General features: G+C 41.7%; 1 protein-coding gene across 2 annotated transcripts in view; it reads right to left on the bottom strand.

The window, feature by feature from the left end:
• myo1ea (myosin IEa) overlaps positions 1–18,401 on the bottom strand; it is a 51,317-nt gene that overhangs the window by 6,522 nt on the left and 26,394 nt on the right. For both annotated transcript variants that reach the window (XM_005467058.4, XM_005467059.4), the window contains exons 7-22: positions 17,622–17,753; positions 17,278–17,412; positions 16,869–17,001; positions 14,755–14,951; positions 14,577–14,657; positions 13,855–13,941; positions 13,662–13,745; positions 12,253–12,420; positions 11,212–11,297; positions 8,414–8,495; positions 8,108–8,214; positions 6,298–6,396; positions 6,039–6,183; positions 2,221–2,335; positions 1,968–2,137; positions 1,744–1,889 (exon numbers count right to left, since the gene is read on the bottom strand). In XM_005467058.4, coding sequence (XP_005467115.1) covers positions 1,744–1,889; positions 1,968–2,137; positions 2,221–2,335; positions 6,039–6,183; positions 6,298–6,396; positions 8,108–8,214; positions 8,414–8,495; positions 11,212–11,297; positions 12,253–12,420; positions 13,662–13,745; positions 13,855–13,941; positions 14,577–14,657; positions 14,755–14,951; positions 16,869–17,001; positions 17,278–17,412; positions 17,622–17,753 — 1,967 coding nt within the window. The remainder of the gene's footprint in view (positions 1–1,743; positions 1,890–1,967; positions 2,138–2,220; positions 2,336–6,038; positions 6,184–6,297; positions 6,397–8,107; positions 8,215–8,413; positions 8,496–11,211; positions 11,298–12,252; positions 12,421–13,661; positions 13,746–13,854; positions 13,942–14,576; positions 14,658–14,754; positions 14,952–16,868; positions 17,002–17,277; positions 17,413–17,621; positions 17,754–18,401) is intronic.

Genomic DNA, 18,401 nt, shown 5'->3' with positions numbered 1-18,401 from the left:
CTGGGCAAAGGTTACTTAATCCTAAAGTCTCACAAGCGTGAAAAAAGCTGTTTCAGAAGAGTCAAATTGCAGGCCTGTAACGAGGAAAGAAAACTACGAAGGTGATTGGCGAAACTACGAAAACTGAGTCCTGGACGGGTAGTAGGGAACCATTATCTCTGATAAATGTGGTCAGGGGGAAAAAAAAATCCTGAATAATCGAGATTGGAGAGAAATCACGTGATTAAAAACATAAAAAATCTACAGTAGAACTCACAGCTATGTTTAATAGTCAAGGTTGGAGCATTTCCACAAATATAGCATGAAAAGAACAGCTGTGCAGCCTTACTAAAAACACACTTATCAGTTTCAATTTGCCAGGGAGCATAAAGATTAGAGTCTGAAGCAATGGAAATGTGCTCTGATGAGACCGACTGTGATCCAGGAGTGATTGGCACGAGAAGAAAGGCGGATGAAGTGCAAGCCTGTGGGTGCAGGGTTATGATCTGGAATTACTTTAGCCGGTCAGGTCTAGGTTAGGCAACATTATGTGCTCAAAAAACATGAGTTCAGCTGACTATCCGAATACACTCAATGACCAGGTTTCCCCCCATCAGTGGTAATGCCATTATTCTCTGGGCTCAAACTGTGACAGAGTGGTTCACAGAGCATCAAACATGATTTCCACACATGAACACGTTTCCCACAGAGTCCAGAGTTCTCGACCTCTTTGAGAACCTTTGAGATACGATGGAGACGACTTTACGCAGCAGTCGGACTCTCATCAGCATCATCAGTGCAAGATCTTCGAAAAAAAAATTAATGCAACTATGGATGGAAATAATTGCTGCGACACTGAAACAATGCCACGGCGATTGCGTGCCGTGATCAAAGCTAAAGGCGGTCGAATGAAGGGTGTGGCTCTTCTTGTGGCTGTGCAGTGTAAATTCTGAAATACACCAAAATTAAAATGCTGGTGTAGGTAGATTTTCTAGAGAGCAGGATATGGTGTAGCAGCAGGAAGCAACAGTTAGAGTTGACTTGTGTAAACAGAATAAGCACCACATTTGTTTTTATGGATGCCATTTGTGGGGCACATGTTATTAATTCTATCAATTATTAGACAGTATAATGACTTCTGTTCCTGCTTTGAGCTACAATAAACCTGCATTAAAGTTATGTGATGGGAAAAAAAACCTTCATCTGTTTTCTTCCACTTATCCAATCCTAGCTGCTATAGGGCGAGGTAGACCCCAGACAAGTCACCAATCTGTCACACAGCTAAGACACAGAGTCAGATAACTAGTCGCACCTATGGGCAATTTAGAATCACCAGTTAGCCTAATGCCACTAACTGCATGTCTTTGGACTGTGGGAAAAGGCCGGAGTACCTGGGGAGAACCCACGCAGACATGGGGAGAACATGCAAAGTCGACCCAGACAGTGGAAATGAATCCAGGACCCTGCTGTGAGGAAACAGTGCTAACGACAGCACCAATATTCTCCTTAATGTGAGTAAACATAAAAATAATGTTGAACTTTCTGCCTGACTGATAATGAAAGACTGGACTAATGGTTTCATCTTTGTGCCGTGTTGGCCTGAAGTCTGGAAATATCTGCTGGAGCATCATTCTCTCAGGAGAAAACCTTTCTCTCTGAGTTTTGCGGAGGAGTAAGAAGTTGTAAGCTCTTTGGACCTGGAAAAGGTAATACTATAATTTCTTTTGAATAATGTAACTCAGATGTGAAGGAAGCATTTTGCACCTCAGAGACACCGCTAAGATCTTGTCCACATCGATCCGCCTCTTGACCACCTCTGTCACCTGCCCTTTCTCTGGCCCCTGTTTCACCTTCTCTCTTCCAATCAGGTACACAGATTTTGGGGTCAGGATCAAATCTCTCTTAATTGCCTAATAGAAGAAGGAAAACACAATGTTACTATTTTGCCAGTTGTTGGAAAACCAGACTGCAAATTTAATTGAACCAACCTTGAAGCGACGGTCGTATTTTGTGACTTTGTCTGCAAAATCGATCTTTTCTCTCTTTCCAAGAAACTGCCGGAGCTCAGGCCGGTCATCCATACCGAGGTAGTCACCTACGAAGTTTCTGTTGAGGCTGTGTCGCCGCCTCTCTTTTCGGTTCAGCAGCAGATCGGAAGCTGAATGAACCCAGAGAAAGAGGATAAGAGCGGGAGCGCTAGGCAGGTAGATACTTCCGGCAGTAAGATGCTCCCTCACTCACCTTCTTCCCTCATCTGAACATACTTCTTCCGGGCCACATATTTCCTCCAGGCTTTCTGGATGGTCCGGGCGTAGCCGTCAAACTTGCGCTCCCTCGTCTCTTCCAGCAGAAACAGCTGTAAAGACAAAGAGCGAGACTCAGCATGGCACACGCCGAGGGCAGCTCACTGCACAAACCCAAACACAGACACAGACACACCTACATGAACTGAGTGGAAGGAATGCATACTGAACATACCTGAGTACACTTAAATAGACAAACCAAGCAGTCGGCTCGTCATTTTTATTACTCTACAGTGCAGGAATGAAGTGCTGGTGTCCGACAACAAGACCCGTGTGGTGCCAAAAAGTGATTTCCAATGTTCCTGTGTGGTTTTGATGTGTGATATATTTGCTTATATTGGTAAATAGTCAACAGGATTTATGAAAGTCTTATATATAAAATAAAGAAATCACCTATTTTGCCAGCATCTTTATGACGATCCAGTCCTGTTTGGCCACATAAAATATCTTTATAGAACTATTATGTTATGTTTCTTGCAATTTTTGCTGCCCTCTTGGTCAAATCTCTCGGGAAAAATACATTTTTAATGTCAACAACACGTTTTACCCGAATAAATAAAGGATATATAAAAGTCACTTTGCCAAAACAAACAGATTTCAGCTTTAACCTTATGACAAAACATGTTTTCTGGCTCAAAATGACTGGATATCATTCATGAGAGATATATTTGATAGGTTATAGGCCAACAAGTCATTTGCACCTGTTTAAATAGCAGCGGTCACTTTTTGGCAGACGACAAACAGCCACAGCTTGGTTGGATTGTTGTAATGAAATTGTTTGGCAGTTGAATCAACAGAGTAATGCCCTGCAAAGCTGCAGAGCCGACGGCGAACACGTTTAAACTAAAAAGATCTTTTAACGTCCAGTGTGAACAGGATTCTGATCTTTGCTTCGAGATGGACTTAAAGACATTAACACTTACCCTTTAAAGTAGAAAAAACTTAGAATTTAATTACAATAATCCTTAAAATTACAATCCACCAAGTGTTTGTGGTCCTCGCTAACACTTATGAGCAGACTCATCTTTTCACCGGGATATGTCATTTCCTGATGGGCGTCGGGACACGCAATCACACTCTCTGCCCTCTCCCTGCCAGACTAAACATCCTGCCCGGTGCTGCAATAGGCTTGGCATCGACAGAGCCGGCCACAGGAACAAACCGCAAGCAAGACCGAAACACAACACAGCAGATCAAACTTCACCCAGAAAGGCTGCGAGCAGAAAAAACACACTGAGTCACAGAAACGGTGACACCATAAAATCAGAGGCTACGAGAGTGATTGCACTTCCCAGCTGATAACTCCAGGAGCAAACAGCAGGTGGTGTTTTGGTTAATATTAGCGGAAGCTAAAAGGAAATGGTGGCAAACTTCCTAATGTCTTTATTACACAAACATCTGGGTGACTCTTCAAATCAAAGCAGTGCTGAAACAAACAACTGTATTTACTATAAATAAATAAATATATATAGAGTATGGTTAATTAATTACACGTGTACTCACTTACTTGTAAAGGCCCTATACAAATATTAGGGAATGGATTATAACAGTAGAAAGTATCAGATAAACAGTACTGAGCAAAAATCTTGAGCTACCTCTCATTTGTTGATATTTTGTTTCTAAGGAGCTTAAGTGGGCTTAAGTGACCGTTCCCCCGGCTTTCTAAAGGTCTTTTAGAGTTTTTCTTTGGACATTATCTGCTTTTTCACTCATTTTCAGTCCAGTCTGTACCCTGACCATTTTCAGAGGAATGTTTTTAACACTTAACACTGACCTTTGAGTCAGTCAAGGCTAAAAAGGCACCGAGCTTTGCGGATGAACCAGTGCTGTGTCTACAAATAACAGAGAACTTAGGAAAAATCAATTTTAAGTTGTATCTTTAGGCACTTTGTTATCAGCCTGTCACAAAAACATAATTTGCTCCCATTTCTTTAGTTGAATCTACAGTAAACCCAGCAATAACACAGTGTGACACACAAAAAAGAGTATTTTTGGTTCCTAAAGAGCTATTAGCTAAAAACCTGGCATATCTCAGCAATGCAGTGTTATAAAATCTGAGGAAACTGGACAAGCTGAGATTGAAAGAATAGGTGAAAAACGGAAAAAAAAAGCAATTCTTATATAAAGGTGCAAATCATCATCAATATATGCAGAAGAGGTACAACAGTGAGTGTCTCTAAAACACGATGGAGGCTCTTTCATGGTTCGGGGCTGCATTTCAGCCAGTGGTGTTGGAGATCTTGTCAAATTACAGAATTATGAATGCAGAAAGTATCATCAAATCCACCGTGATGACAGATGATAGAAGAAAGAGAAGACAAAAAGAAAGAAGTCAGAGGTTATTCCAAAGCTGAAGGGGGCCTAATGGCAAAAAGCCTTGTACCCTTCAGATCTACGCCTCGATTTTGGAACAGCCAGGAGGATAAAACACGATGATCTCAGGCTGCAAAATAGCTCATATGGGGTCAACATACCTGCTATGTTACTTGCGCTAAACCACAATGTGCTTTAAAAGCAAACAGAAAAACCTTAAAAGTCAATTCAAACATGTAGAGGGAACCACAGGAGTGAAGCCAGGAGTGGGGTGAGGTGATGCCATCTGCCAAAAAAACAGCAGGAATCTGAGATGGATCTTATTTGGAAGAAGCATGACTGCACAACTCTTCTAATGTGTGGTTTGAAAATTAGCCCAAGTTTGTGGCCCAACATTTGTATGCAAGGGGTTAGGACACATTCAGATTAGTGGCTTTGATGATTAAACATTAATATGATGCAGGAAACAGAAGAACAGCTGCGACTGCTGTATTAAAAAAAAGGGTTTTAATAACTCTTTAAGTGAGCTGTCTGTCATAGTCACTCAGCTCTGCTTACAAAGGAGCTCTGATGGACAGTAAGCCACGAACAAATCCATCATCACAGAGGGGCTGAAACTCCTCCAACATCTGGCCTGGCGTCAAACAAACTTTACTTATTACAGCCAACAGAAAAACGCTTCAGTCGCCCGGCTCATTAGCTGGTGTCAGTGTCTTATCATGCACAGAGACTTGTTTTGAGAAGCCTGGCAGCTCATTTCGGCGGTCCGCCCCATGTGATATTTGCGCTTCATAAACACACCTCAGTGGCTCTCAGTGTGGTGGCGTGGGGGGATGGGGGCTCCTGGCAGTGAGCGGCCGCAGTAAATAAGTAAAGGCATTCAGGATCCGCTGTAAGGCCTGAATCGAGACTAAGATGTCTGTGTTTAAAGCTACTAAACATACATCTGTGGGCGTGCATGCTTACCCTTGTGTGACGTGTACAAGGGTGAAAGCGCAGGGCTGCACACAAGTGCTGCTTTCATAAGAGCCATGAGGGAAAAAAAAGAGGTTACGGTGGAAAAAATACGAGCCTTTACGATGTCACCCCAAACTCTGCAACCACAGCCTGCGCTCGTGTTTTCATTTCAGAGCGGCGGTGACTCAGTGCTGACGTGGTCCAAGGGTCGGGTTCAGTCTCCTCCCCTGTGACGAGGGTTAGAGCGTGATTTGGGGCTCTGATGTCCTTTTATGGTGCTCAGTGCAAAAACTGATGACTTGAGGCTTTTTGCAGCCCGCTGATGACGCTCTGACAAGAGATGTGAGCTGCTACAAACTATCTGTTGTTTTTACTTTGTGCTTTACACTCCTGGAAAGCTTCCTGAAAGAGGCCCTGCATTATAAATGGACAAACACAACAAGAGAAGATGCGACAGTCCGAAAGAGACGCAGCGGTGAAACGTACCGACTCGGGGGCTTTGACGAAGATCTTGGTGCGGCCGAGCTGGAACTGATCCTGGTCCATGTTGACGGACCGTAAGAGATGAAGGACGCCTTGTTTCTCGTCTCCCCGCCATGTTGGCCAGGATTCTTTGGTCAGGATGGCGTACCTGTCGAAGTTGAGCGGCGATAAGGAGCAGAGGTTGAATGAAACGTATCTTTCATAGCCTAGTCAGAGAGTGCACCTCGAACCACGGTGAAAAAGAAAAAGAAAAGCTTGATACCTGTTGAGGAACTTCCTGAAGACCCTGCGGTAGGCGTAGCCAGCACGCCTCACTCTGATGTTTTCCTTCAGACCCAGATACTCCACCTGGTGCTTCACCCTAAAGACAGAAAAACCTCATTCAGCATCAGATAAACCACGAATTGATGAAATGTGTTCATTTTTCATACTTTTAGTGATATGTACAAACACTAATCAATAACAGCAGATTCCTTTTTCTCAAACTTCTAAGCAATCAACTGTAAGTCTTTTCACAGCACGTGAAGCTTCCACTCATACTAGAGGAACTGATAATCGGAGGTTATTGTATGCAAATGAGTTGCTTTCCTAACTTTTTCCTCAAACAAAGTAGTCAAACTTCCTGTGAAAACAGCAGTTCCGGCGCTAATTAATGATCCACCCTCACAACAGGAAGGCGGTACGCTCCGAACAATACACCATCAGACTGTATGTGAACATGTAGTACCCAAAACCTGAGCGCAGGGACAAAAGTGTAGGAAACTGAAACAAAGGGATAAAGAACGGGGAATACCTGAAACATGTCTCACATGTCTTCAGAGGGACAAAAAAAACCCCCAAAAAGACAAAAAAGCTAAGAAAATTAGTAAAGATAGAAAAAAAATTGGATAACGATCTCATGTGCTATAATACATACTTAAATAAGAGAAAAATGTAACAAAATTAGTCATAAATAATGTAATACAGCATTTTGGTGACGGTGCATATTGCAAACAGAGTAGTTTTTCATTAGATTTAAACATTTGATAGGACTGTGGATCAGTTTTAACCCAGACTTTTGTTTTTAATGTATCACATTCTGTGCTTTATTTCTTTCAGTGTGGGTATAAATGTCAGTAATCTGTTTCTTTGTCCTTGATAATGTTTTCATGCTCCGTTTTTAATGGTCTTTGCTTCATATTTCAGTCAGTTTTCTCTTATTTCATCTTATTTTTAAATATATTTGTTAATTTCCTATTGTGTTTTCTACTAGACAGCTTGAAGTGGACCTTTTATGCTTTTACTTTTTCCCCTGATATAATAATACAGCACTATGGTTGTATCGGGTATAAGCACAAACTCAACTATGAGGTCAGACTGCTCAGTTTTAGACAGTTTTTTCCACTCTTAACTCTGCATGCATAAAAATGTGGAATTGGAAATGAGCATATTAGATCAACTTCTAGTGTTTCATTGATATATTAATAGCATATTTTGGTGTCCACAGGACATACTGTCATGGGTCAGTTTAGAGAGATGAGGTTTTTCATACTTGTTCAGTCTTTTTCTAATTGTACTTTCATGAACGTTAACATGTAACATGCTAACTGAAGCCTCTCGAGTCTGAGATGTAGCTCTTGGGTTTTTTGCAGTTTGAGTGTTGTTGGTTTGACGTTGGGGTGAATCTGTTGGGACGCCCACTCCAAGGAAGACTGTAGGACAAAACCAACAAAATGGCAAAACTGCTTTTATAGAAGCGCTCACACTTGCTGATGATCAATTAATCGAGTGCATTCGATTATCTTCTTAATTCCTTTGGAAGCAGTAAGGGTATACTTAGTTTTTTCCAACAAGCTATTTTTTATATTTTCATGGTGCACATGTTCTTGTAAACATCACTTTTTCATGGTTATCATAACACTTGCCACTGATTGGCTGCTCCTGCTCAGACCGCCCTCAGGATCGGTCGTGTACACTCGAGTGCTGCCCTCATGTTTTGCTTGGCTCCGAGGAGTAAGCCGTCTAATGAAAGTGTCTTAATCTTTAACTTTTCAGGACAACAAGGAGTGAGTCCTAGTGATTCAGTCACTTACCGACTTTCCTCCCAGTCTCTGGGCTTCTTGGTCTCATTTGGTTTGATGCAGCGGATGTAGTGCGGCGTGCATTTCATCAGTGTGCTCACCAGATCGTTGGCTTGTTTCTGAAGGATGGAATTAGAGCAAACATCGAAAAAGGAAAGATAATGATGAGGCTGGCGCGTCTGTGACTAAATTACTGGCTCTTTGCTGACTGGGAACGCTGAAGGACATTCCACTGAACAGCAAACACGCACATTATCTCAGCAAAGGTCTTTTCCACAGTGACCCTGATAAACAGAAGGCACAGCTGCACTCACGCACCTTTATTTTGCTGCCTGCAGTTGTGGGCCGACCCTTCTTGTCAGCATTGAGGTTTTCTGGAAATAGTGCTCTGATGAAGCTACTGTTGGAGGACAGAAAGTGAGGGATTAGGTCAAAAAAAAGAAAAGAAAAGAGCTCTCATTATTCTCATATCAACAAAAACAAACAGCTTTCGGGCTAAAAATCACACCAGGGCTCCCTGGCAGTAAAAAAAACAAAAAACAAAAAAACGCAGTTAATGATTAAAGAACCGAGGACCCTTGACGAAGGTCACTGATTTAAATTCCTGAACCATTTGGTAAGTTTGAGCTGGGGGTGGCTGGGAAAGCAAAAAAAAAAAATGTGTGTGTCCACACTGTGCTGTATTTGTACAAACAGCTTTCTCTGCAGCAAATCCCCACAAGGCCTCTTCTATAGAGACCGAGTGAATAGTTTTACTTGAGGAATTCCTTCAAAGAATAAAATAAGTAATTTCTTTTGACTGATACTGGGTCTGGAAAAGGAGAACCAAAGAAGAACATTAAAATAAGACAGAGTATCAATCCCAGTATTTTTTTTTCTCTCGTCTTTCTGTAACTAAAGGGGAATTTTTTAGTGAAGTGCTGCTTGTTGACTGTGTGAAATGACTCATGAGGGAAGGGGCTGCTAAAGCTAGTTTTTCACTTCACAGTAGAGATTTAGGAGTGAAATTGTTAATATCTACAAACTCTAGAAAGAAACTACTTTTTTTTTTCAAATTCATATATTTGAAGTTGAATTCATAAATTGCTTACGTTCTCCCAAATATATATACAGAAACACAGGATTTAGACGCTGTGAACCTGCGCTGCTTCACCAGTATAACAAATAATTTGGATTTTAGTCCTAATCAGGCGGAAACCTCAGAGCATGAGAAATGAAGCCAGCATGGAAGTGTAAAAACTGCAGTTCATGAAGCGACTGCTCAAGCCTGGCTCCAAAAGTGAGTCTCCATAAACTTCCATGTTAAAATGATGCAAACATTTTTGGTATTTTTAGCTGCTTTACTCAATCTAAACATTTTTTTTTATTAAATGTTATGACTTGATGTGATATTTGTACTAAAAGACTGTCCAAGAAGTACAGTTTGTGCCTCTAATTGTCGGTGAAAAGAAATCGTAGCATTTTATTTTTAGAATTTGTTGCTTAGCACTAATCTGTGTCTGTGGAGACTGTGGTCACAGCCTGCTAACAGGGCTTCATAACATCAACCCGTAATTCAGCACTTCACCTTGTAGTGTAAAATATAATTACTTCTGGGTCTAAAAACAACCATAGCAACACCTGAAGTCCTACAGTAGGTCGAAACATCAAAACACGGCTTGACAAGATGATGAGTGACATCACAGTGACTACGTCCATCTTTAATATACAGTACGTGGTCCTGATCTAGGTTCAGCATTAACTTTAAATGCATCACAACACCAGGATGTGTACAAGGGGTAACTGAAGCATGTAGCTCCACATGTTCGTATCCATATATCTATTTAAAGTAAAAATAAATAAATAAAATTGTATTTTATTTTTTTTAAACTGGATACTCTTCCTGACACAATCTCAAAGGAACTTGTCTCTCCTCCTGGGATCAAACCTTCACTCGTTAGGTGATTACGTAAATGGCTGCGCTGTGAAGCCACCAGGGTTTCTTGCTGCTGGTCAGAATGTGGCAGATATTTGTGAACTTTCCACATCTTCAGGTTCTTCTCAGCTAAAAGTACCTTTTTACTTAGTTGAGCGCCATTTAAACTATGCACACACACACACACACACGGTGGAGTAACAATAAAGGAACAGTGTGTGTCTTTTAGCTTTGGGAAGTCATCGTCATTTATGGTCCCTTATGAAAATGATAAGATAATAATTTATATTTCCTCCTCACTCCTTTTAAAAGCCCTGCCTGGTTAATAATGTAGTTTATTTAAATTACTGCTGATGTCTTGTTTTTTGTTTATGTTGTCAAGTTCCAATTTATTTAATTAGGCTTGTTTAGATAATATGATACAGGTAAAACTCGGTCTTAAATTAACACACACTTCTGGCTAACATTTGATTAGTTTATGATTTCAAAATGCTGTTTCATGTTGGTGTAAATCCCACACCCTTCTGGTTTTCTCCCACGTTGGGATTTGTTTGATTTTAAACTTCTGACTCCGCGCTTGGACACAGAAGAAAGGATCAACAGTACAAATAGATTCAAAGCCTTCTAATACTGTCCAGCTGACAATACTGGTCAGCCCTTTCTTCTCCGTTTGGACCTGCTGCTTGAAGAAATGGGTGTGCTTCCTTCCGCCTCATTGTGCGACCGTGTACGACTCTTTATCTTTGTGTGCATGTCTTGTCAAATGCATCAACGCATCTTCTAGCACGTGTCTGAATGGGATTTTGGCATAACCTCCTTTTGCCTGTAGGGGTTGCGCAGACAACACAGGTTGTTTGCACAGATGGCCACTTTGACACACACAAAAAAATCCCAAGAAAGCATAACACAAGGGGAACAGACACAACACAGCCCCACAAGCAACCTGCACTTGCAAGGGCAGATTGAGTAGACCCCGAAAGCCGCATTATGGGACAGCAAGCAGATGCGATTGAGGGTAGAGGGCACGGCATAACCCCACCCTGCACACTTTTGCTACATCCAGCCAGTTTCCAGATGCACTGCTACGTCTGAAGCTCTTATTCAGCTGCTTTCAATTATAACCATATGATCACAAAGACGACTCCGTTCAAGCGAGCGCCATAGAAATGCTCGGTGCAATGTGCAAACAGGAGTTCCTTACATTTCACTGCTCTGCATCAACTCAATGAGGTCGGTAAAGAGGACGTCTCGGTTCCTCTCACAGAAACCTTCCGCGTCGTAGGACACCTGGAGGAGAGACACACAGAAGGATTTCTCAGGAGTCATTTTTATCAAAAGAGGAGTAAACTGAACTCTATGAAACCTCCAGCAAAATGGAAGATGAGCCCTGTGTGAAAATAAAAAAGCGTAACTCATATTGTGGCCTAAATAAGTTTATGGGAAAGAAACAAAAACAAAACATGAAGGGTTTCAGGGTCCAAGCTTTACACGTCCCAGGATTAGCATCCTTATAAAACCAGCAGTGGTTTAAGTGTGTAAATTAAACTCCATTATTTCTCCTGTAATGTAGGCTGAGACGGGAGGAATGTTCTGAGAGAGGCATGGGAGCCTCTCGAGCCTTAATGGCACGGCTCATTAAGCTTACGGCATGTGTGCCAGGCTGAGGCCACCACACATCTGGAGAATGACACGAGGCGACCTCTACTCAGACCACCAAAAACCTAAAATAATCCACAAGAAGACTTCTAGTGAGCTGCAATGCTCGGCTCGATGAGCAGGTTTAATACGGGGAGGTAAATTCCTCCGCAGACAGACAATGGAGAAGGGTAGAGATGGTGCACAAAGCTACTTTAGAAGTGGAAACCTTCTGAGGACAAAATGACGACACAGATGGAGGAACCAGCTGCGTATAACTAGTATTTATGACAGATCATACAAGCACGGAGGAACAGCTCCAACACCATTTAAAAAATGCCATTTTTTATGGTGTTGGACTTTTTGTTTCCAGAAGTTGGTCTCCTACAGCTGGAGACTACATGCAGAAAATATTCTTTCAAAGTTGACGTCAGGGACGAAGACAAGTGCACAGAGATGCTTGACTGTATATATATATATACACACACTACGTATATATTACCGTTTTATGTCTGCAAAAAGCTGAATGGCTCGTCGCTCAAAACGCAGACGCTGTTTGAAGCCAGTTGTCAGGGAAAGCAAACAAACAGATCAAAGTGAAACTGACCTTGCCAGCATAGTGGTGGATGATGAAGCCCTGATTCCAGCTGTTGAAGTGTTCATGGGTGTTGATCTGGACTCGGAGCTTCTGCAGCATCGTCTGGTCGGCCCCCTCGCCCACAGCATGCATGGTGGCGCAAACATCATCCAGGATGCTCATGATGCCAGGAGGATTCTGGGGATCACGGTAAACTTTAAGTTCTTGATCTGTTATAGCTTGAAGATCTTTTTTTGACCTTTTTCTGTCTGATCTGCAGCACATGTGTACACAACTCTGGCCTTATATGTAGATCTGAAGGGACTCTGCACCAATTTCAATCATTTTTAAGTCATTTATCAAATAAAACAGCTTTTAACTGTAGATTTGGTTTTGTTTTCTTGACTTTTTCTGCCATTTTATATGCATTTATTATCATTTGACAATAAAAAGTTGCACCCTTAACTTGTGCCTCCAGAAGTGGCACGAAAAATTTGAGCGCTGGGACATAAGAAACCACATAAAGCTTTGATTTTGAGGCTGAAACAAATTACTAAGGGTTGGTATTTATCAAACACACAAAGACATTTTACACATTTTAAAATGAAAACAATAGAGCTGATTTAAAACAGAATGTCCTAAAGATTACTCTCACAGTGGTTGGTCCCAGTTTTTTTTTTCATTATGCCCGAGGCTGATCATCAGCCTTCAGACCAGATAGCAGCAACGGCCTCTCAGACTCGGAGAGCAGTGTTAAAAGGACACGCGTAAATTTGTCAGCGCATTAGCCAAAGAACTAAACTGTCAGCCACTGATACAGATCCCCGGCTCCTCTCAGATGGAGGCTTGTGTTTAAACCCTTGTTGTGGATTTCATGGATTAGACCTCTCAGTAGGACAGATAAATCAAATTAAGAGGCATGTCGGCGCGTTTGAGGGTATTAAGCTGCGAGTCATGGCAACAGAGCAGAAACTTGGCAGTAAGTTGGGCAACTCAGTTTACAATACTAGTAAACAAGATTAACAAATGATCACATCCTGGTTTATTGTGGTTTATAATTTTTTCATCCTCTAAAAATATATCTGTTTGTGTTTGAGTCTATTGATGTCTATTATGTTATTAGAGTGATTGATTTAATTTGTCTTCTCCTCTACTATACAGGTCCAAGGTTTGATCTAATCTCCATACCGTTTTACTTTACAAAGTAATCTGTTACTTTCTTGATGATAAAAGTCTAGAGGGTGGATATTTAAATCAATCTCCCCAAAAAATAAATCCACTATCACATAGGTAGCATTTCTTTTTAAATAACTGAGGTCTTACCAAGATTGTCTATCATGTTTGTGGTTAATGAAAATAAAAGGCATTTTTTCTATATAAAAAAAAGAAATGTGTATATTTAGTATGAGCAACAAACATCCTATTCCGGGTTTATTTACTTTGCTCTCGATGAGATCGCACACAATCTTGTTGTTGAAGTATTCTATAGGAGTCCACTTGATGCCCTCCTGCACATACTCCTCCTGCAAGACATGGAAAAAAAAGTTAAGCGATAGAGAATAAAGCATCTGTGGAAAAAAAACAAAAATGGAGTGAGGGGGCGAAGAAGAGATGAGTGTGGAGAAACATTACCTGCTCCGCCTTTAGAGTCAGCTCGATGAATATCTGCTGGAGCTTCTCATTCACAAAGTTGATGCAGAACTGCTCGAACCCATTTTTCTGAAGAAGACAAGAGGGTGAATAAAATCTGCACAGCCTAAATGAGCTGCATGTGCAGTGGGGTGCGGATATCCTCCAAGCTCAATGGGCTTTGTTTGGACGGGGAGCGATGTACTGACTGCCTGATGTTAAAGGAAGGGGAGCATTGTGCATTTCGCAGCGCATACAATGGACCTTCAGCCTGAACTTTAGGCTACAGAGGTCTGCAGCTTCCTTTCTAAAAACCTGCAGTCACCAGAATGCAGCTGACCTTTTCTTATATTGTGCATACAAACAACTCTTCAACCTGAAAAAACAGCCAAACCTGGATCAGATTAGATGCCATTTAGCTATCAGAGATAGAGTCACGGTCACCATAGCAACGTCGATAAAAGGGCTAAAGAGCTGTTTGTAAACCACAAATGTCCAGTCTCATTAAACAAAGCAAACAATGAAGTAATCAGATTAAAAAAGCATGCTGAAGACTGCTGTCTCAATTAGGAGATGGGACCTAATCCACATACTTTTTACATTAGCCTCATCCTTTGTGTTAAATCTGTTTAAATGCTCATTGCTAATAGCAGTTAATCTCATTTTCACATTGCTGCATTCCTGCAGCCATGTGTCAGCCTGAGAAATGTCCAAAAAACACTTACTTGGAAAATTTCAAAACCATAAATGTCCAACACGCCAACATTTAACTCCTGATGATCCTTCACCATGGCTTTGTTGATGGACTGAAATTAAAAGATTAAAAGTTGTTGTTACCAAAATATAACCGGCTTCAGCACTTTGTATTGACTATCGCAAAGCACTGTATGCATGTAATCATACCTCGACCAGAAAGTCAAACACACGCGAATGCAGGGCTTTGGAGAGGGCGTCACGCGTGTAAGACGCCTGCTCCACGTTCAGCGTCACGTCGATGGACTCCACCGCGCTTCCCCACTTGCTGTCCATCTTTCGACTCGTCAGTTTCTCCTTCAGACGGTTCTGGTCAATCCCCAGCAGGAATGCAGGAAAGGCTAAAACTATTAAAGGAAAGGAGGGAAAAGAAAGCAGTTGTGACTTTATAAGTGTTATTATATACAAATATATATTTATAGGTTTTCTGACATTTTAAAGTTTTAATCATTAATCAAGAAAACAAACAGCTGATTAAATGAAAATGATCATAACCACTGTATTCGCTTGACAGTCTTTTGTTATAATATTCTGCTACTGCACTGCTATGATGAGGTGAGAAATAAAGCAGCATGTGAGTATTGGATCCTTCTCTGAGGTAGCTACGAGACACTTCTGTGAAAACCAGCATGCAAATCAATACACAGGACTGGACTCTTCGAAATGCAACCTCTGCATTAGCACAGAAAACACGGTTCAAATAAATCTGCCTTTTTAAACTTCTCATAATCACAATGCACATGACTGATGTAAATCCACAAATATAAAGATAATAGTAGATGATTCAGAGGTAATGAGCTTTGCACTGCAGCTGAGTGTAGCGTAAAATATAAAAATAGCAGCTACTGAACTCTTCAATAAAAAGTGTGGCACACACCACAGATCAAGCCCCGACCTGGCGCTGATATTGTCCCCTGAGAGCCCCTCCCTGCCTTATTACAGTGACTCACTTCCCCTAAAAGGAAATAGCTCTCAGGCCTGCAGACTCGCTGCGTCTGAGAATGCATCAGACCACGCTAGAAGCCCCCCCTTTTGGGACGTTAGGGTGTGACTGACCATACGCCCGATTAAACCGTGAGGAAAAGTCGTCCTTTGTGTTTGGTAATAAAGGTAATGGCTGTATATGACGGCCCGGCGGTGTGGACACATTCTGTGAACTTTGGAAACAATTCTCATGTAACTCTGTGTTTTCCTGCAGATTTGTTAGTCAAAGCAGCAGCGCATAATGTAGATGTCGGTACAGACGTTTTCAAAGCATGCAGCTTCACTCCAGTAAGACATCAACAGTCCTGTGACAGTTCACTTCATTTCCCCAATATCAACTCTTGGATATTTGCATGTTAAATTTGACCTGTGGGAGGTTTTTAGTCATTGTTAGAGACTGGCCACCTGTTCAGGGTGTACCCTGCCTCTCGTCCCATGGCAGCTGGGACAGACTCCTGTGACAATGAATTGAATTGATGGATGGAGTTGTTCAGTCCAAAAAGGCATTACTAATTTTTGAACTGAATTAATGTCAACATATAATGGTGAAAAGATATGACGACCCTCATGTCTTTAAAACTAGTACAGCTCAGAGAAAAACAGACGAAACACTGGCTGATTTGGCAGTGGCCGTGTCCATCATCTATTTACAGTCTGCCTACTTTAATCTTTATACTTTTTTGGCGCGCTCTGAGTTTTAGTAGTTAATACTAAAGTGGCTTGTGCAGTTTTATATTAGGAGCAGTAATACAACAGCACACTGCAGTTAAAGCACACAGGAAAGGAGACTGAGAGGAACAGGAAAGGCTTAGATTATGAAATGCTGCTGTTACGTCTGCCCTGAACAAACCAGCGCTTTGTAGACTGGCAACTGCACTCTCCTCTGCATCATACAGACGCAGCATGAGGAGAAAAAGAAAAGAGGAAGGGAGAAGGGGGACAGACAAAAAAAAAAAAAAAGCATTTTTCCAAGTAATTTTAGTCTCTGACGAAATACGTCCAGACCTTCAATAATAGCATTTTATATTCTGGTGATCTTGCATGGCCTGAAGTACTCCAGACAGCTGGCTGCAGCCCTGCATTAACACAATAAAACTTTAGGGAGTGAAAGTGGTGAAAAAGAAACACCCTCCAAAACCAGAGAAGGGCAGGTCAGGACAAGAACCCAGCGAGAAGCAAAGATTTACCACAACTCAGACTCAGTCCTTAGCACTCTGTTTCCTTTTGGTGACAAAAATCTTTGGTGACTGGTGATCAGCTCATTGTGCAAGTCCACTTACACTCTTCGCTCTCCACAGCAGCGTAGTTCCCCGATTCCTTAAAGCTGATATTTCCCAGGTGCAGGACTCCGGCTACGATCTGAAGCACCATGGAGCGGTCCTCTGGTGCGATGCCAATCACATCCATGGCTTTCTGGGGAAGTAAAAGGGGAAAAAAATAGCATGCTAAATCAGGACCACAGTGGGGGTTTACTCACTCCTGCGGTACCTAGCTCATGTTCTCTAATTACTCCTGTTGTGGTCTCGCTGGTAAACAAAAACAGAAGGAGATCATTGAAAAAAAAAGGAAAAAAGAAAACAAGAGAGGAGTGCTATTGAGAGACTGTGAGCCACATGAACACTGGTATGAGATTCACAGACAAACACAACACCACTGACTCCCAAGCAGACAGAAAGAGTCTGACCGTACCACTGTCTCCTGGAAGTCGCTCTTGTCGTTGATGTCGTCCACTTTGTAGGAGCCAGACTGATTGAGGTAACTGTAGTAATCCAGGCTTGTGATTCCCAGGCTATTCTTCTGCTGCGAGGTGGCTCCTTCTATCAACTGTTGAGCAGAAATTAAGTCTCTAACTGTGTGTACAAAATATATGACAAAGAGTTTAAAGAAAGATGAGCTACTGCAAAACGAGAACCTCTGGCCATGCACGACAAAAACAGACTGCTTTTCTAATCCAAACTGTCCTGAAATCACCTCGCAGGCCCTTTTCTCAGGTCAAATGTGTTCCATTCACTATTAAAAAAAAAAGGCCTCACCTGGTAGAAAATATGGAAACTCCTTTCTCCAGGATTCCTCATGACAACACGTGACTTTTCCAGAAGGAAGTTGGAGATTTTCCCGCCGTCTGGTTCACCGCCGGAGCTGAACTGGATCTCAAAGTATTTCCCCTGATGGATCAAAGCATTGTTTTTGTATTGCAGCCGACTGTAATAAAGCTTAAAAGGCAGAGTATACGGTCTGAAAATACTGGCACCTAGCTGCTCTAAGGCTGCTAGCAGTGTGTGTGTGTAAGCTTAAATAGAAATATGATCCAGCTTTTTGTCTTACTCTCAACTCCAGACTAGCCTGTATGCAATGTCTCATTATTCAATGACAGCACTTCAAATGTAGTGACCAAACTATTTTTGCTCTTTTAAATTTGAAGCTAAGAATATCTTTTATGGCATCGGCTCTTTATGAATTTAACTAACAGACTCGGTTGAAAAATTTCGGGGGAGTTGCACTTTCTATCTGAAGCTTATTTTTCATTGGTTAAGTTTCTTAGTAAGCCTCAGCGCTTTTGCGTGTGTGTCTTTCTGTGCAGTGCGTCGTCGCAGCACTTCTGGTTAACCGGGACACACACGAGGTTTGCTGCCTCATGAAATAAAACAGAAAACAGAAGGCAAACTGTTACTGTAAATCTCAAAGGTCTCAAAGGTATGCCACGGAAAAAGTTGAGGACTCAGCTTGTTCCACGGCAGCTGCGTCTCTGTCTGTGACTACGAGTGGGATGATTACTTTAAATTTGATTACACTGTATGTTAAAGGGGGGGAGA

This window comes from Oreochromis niloticus, linkage group LG1 (genome assembly GCF_001858045.2).
Source record: "Oreochromis niloticus isolate F11D_XX linkage group LG1, O_niloticus_UMD_NMBU, whole genome shotgun sequence".
Lineage (NCBI taxonomy): Eukaryota > Metazoa > Chordata > Actinopteri > Cichliformes > Cichlidae > Oreochromis > Oreochromis niloticus.
This window is presented reverse-complemented; position numbering and strand designations above follow the sequence as displayed.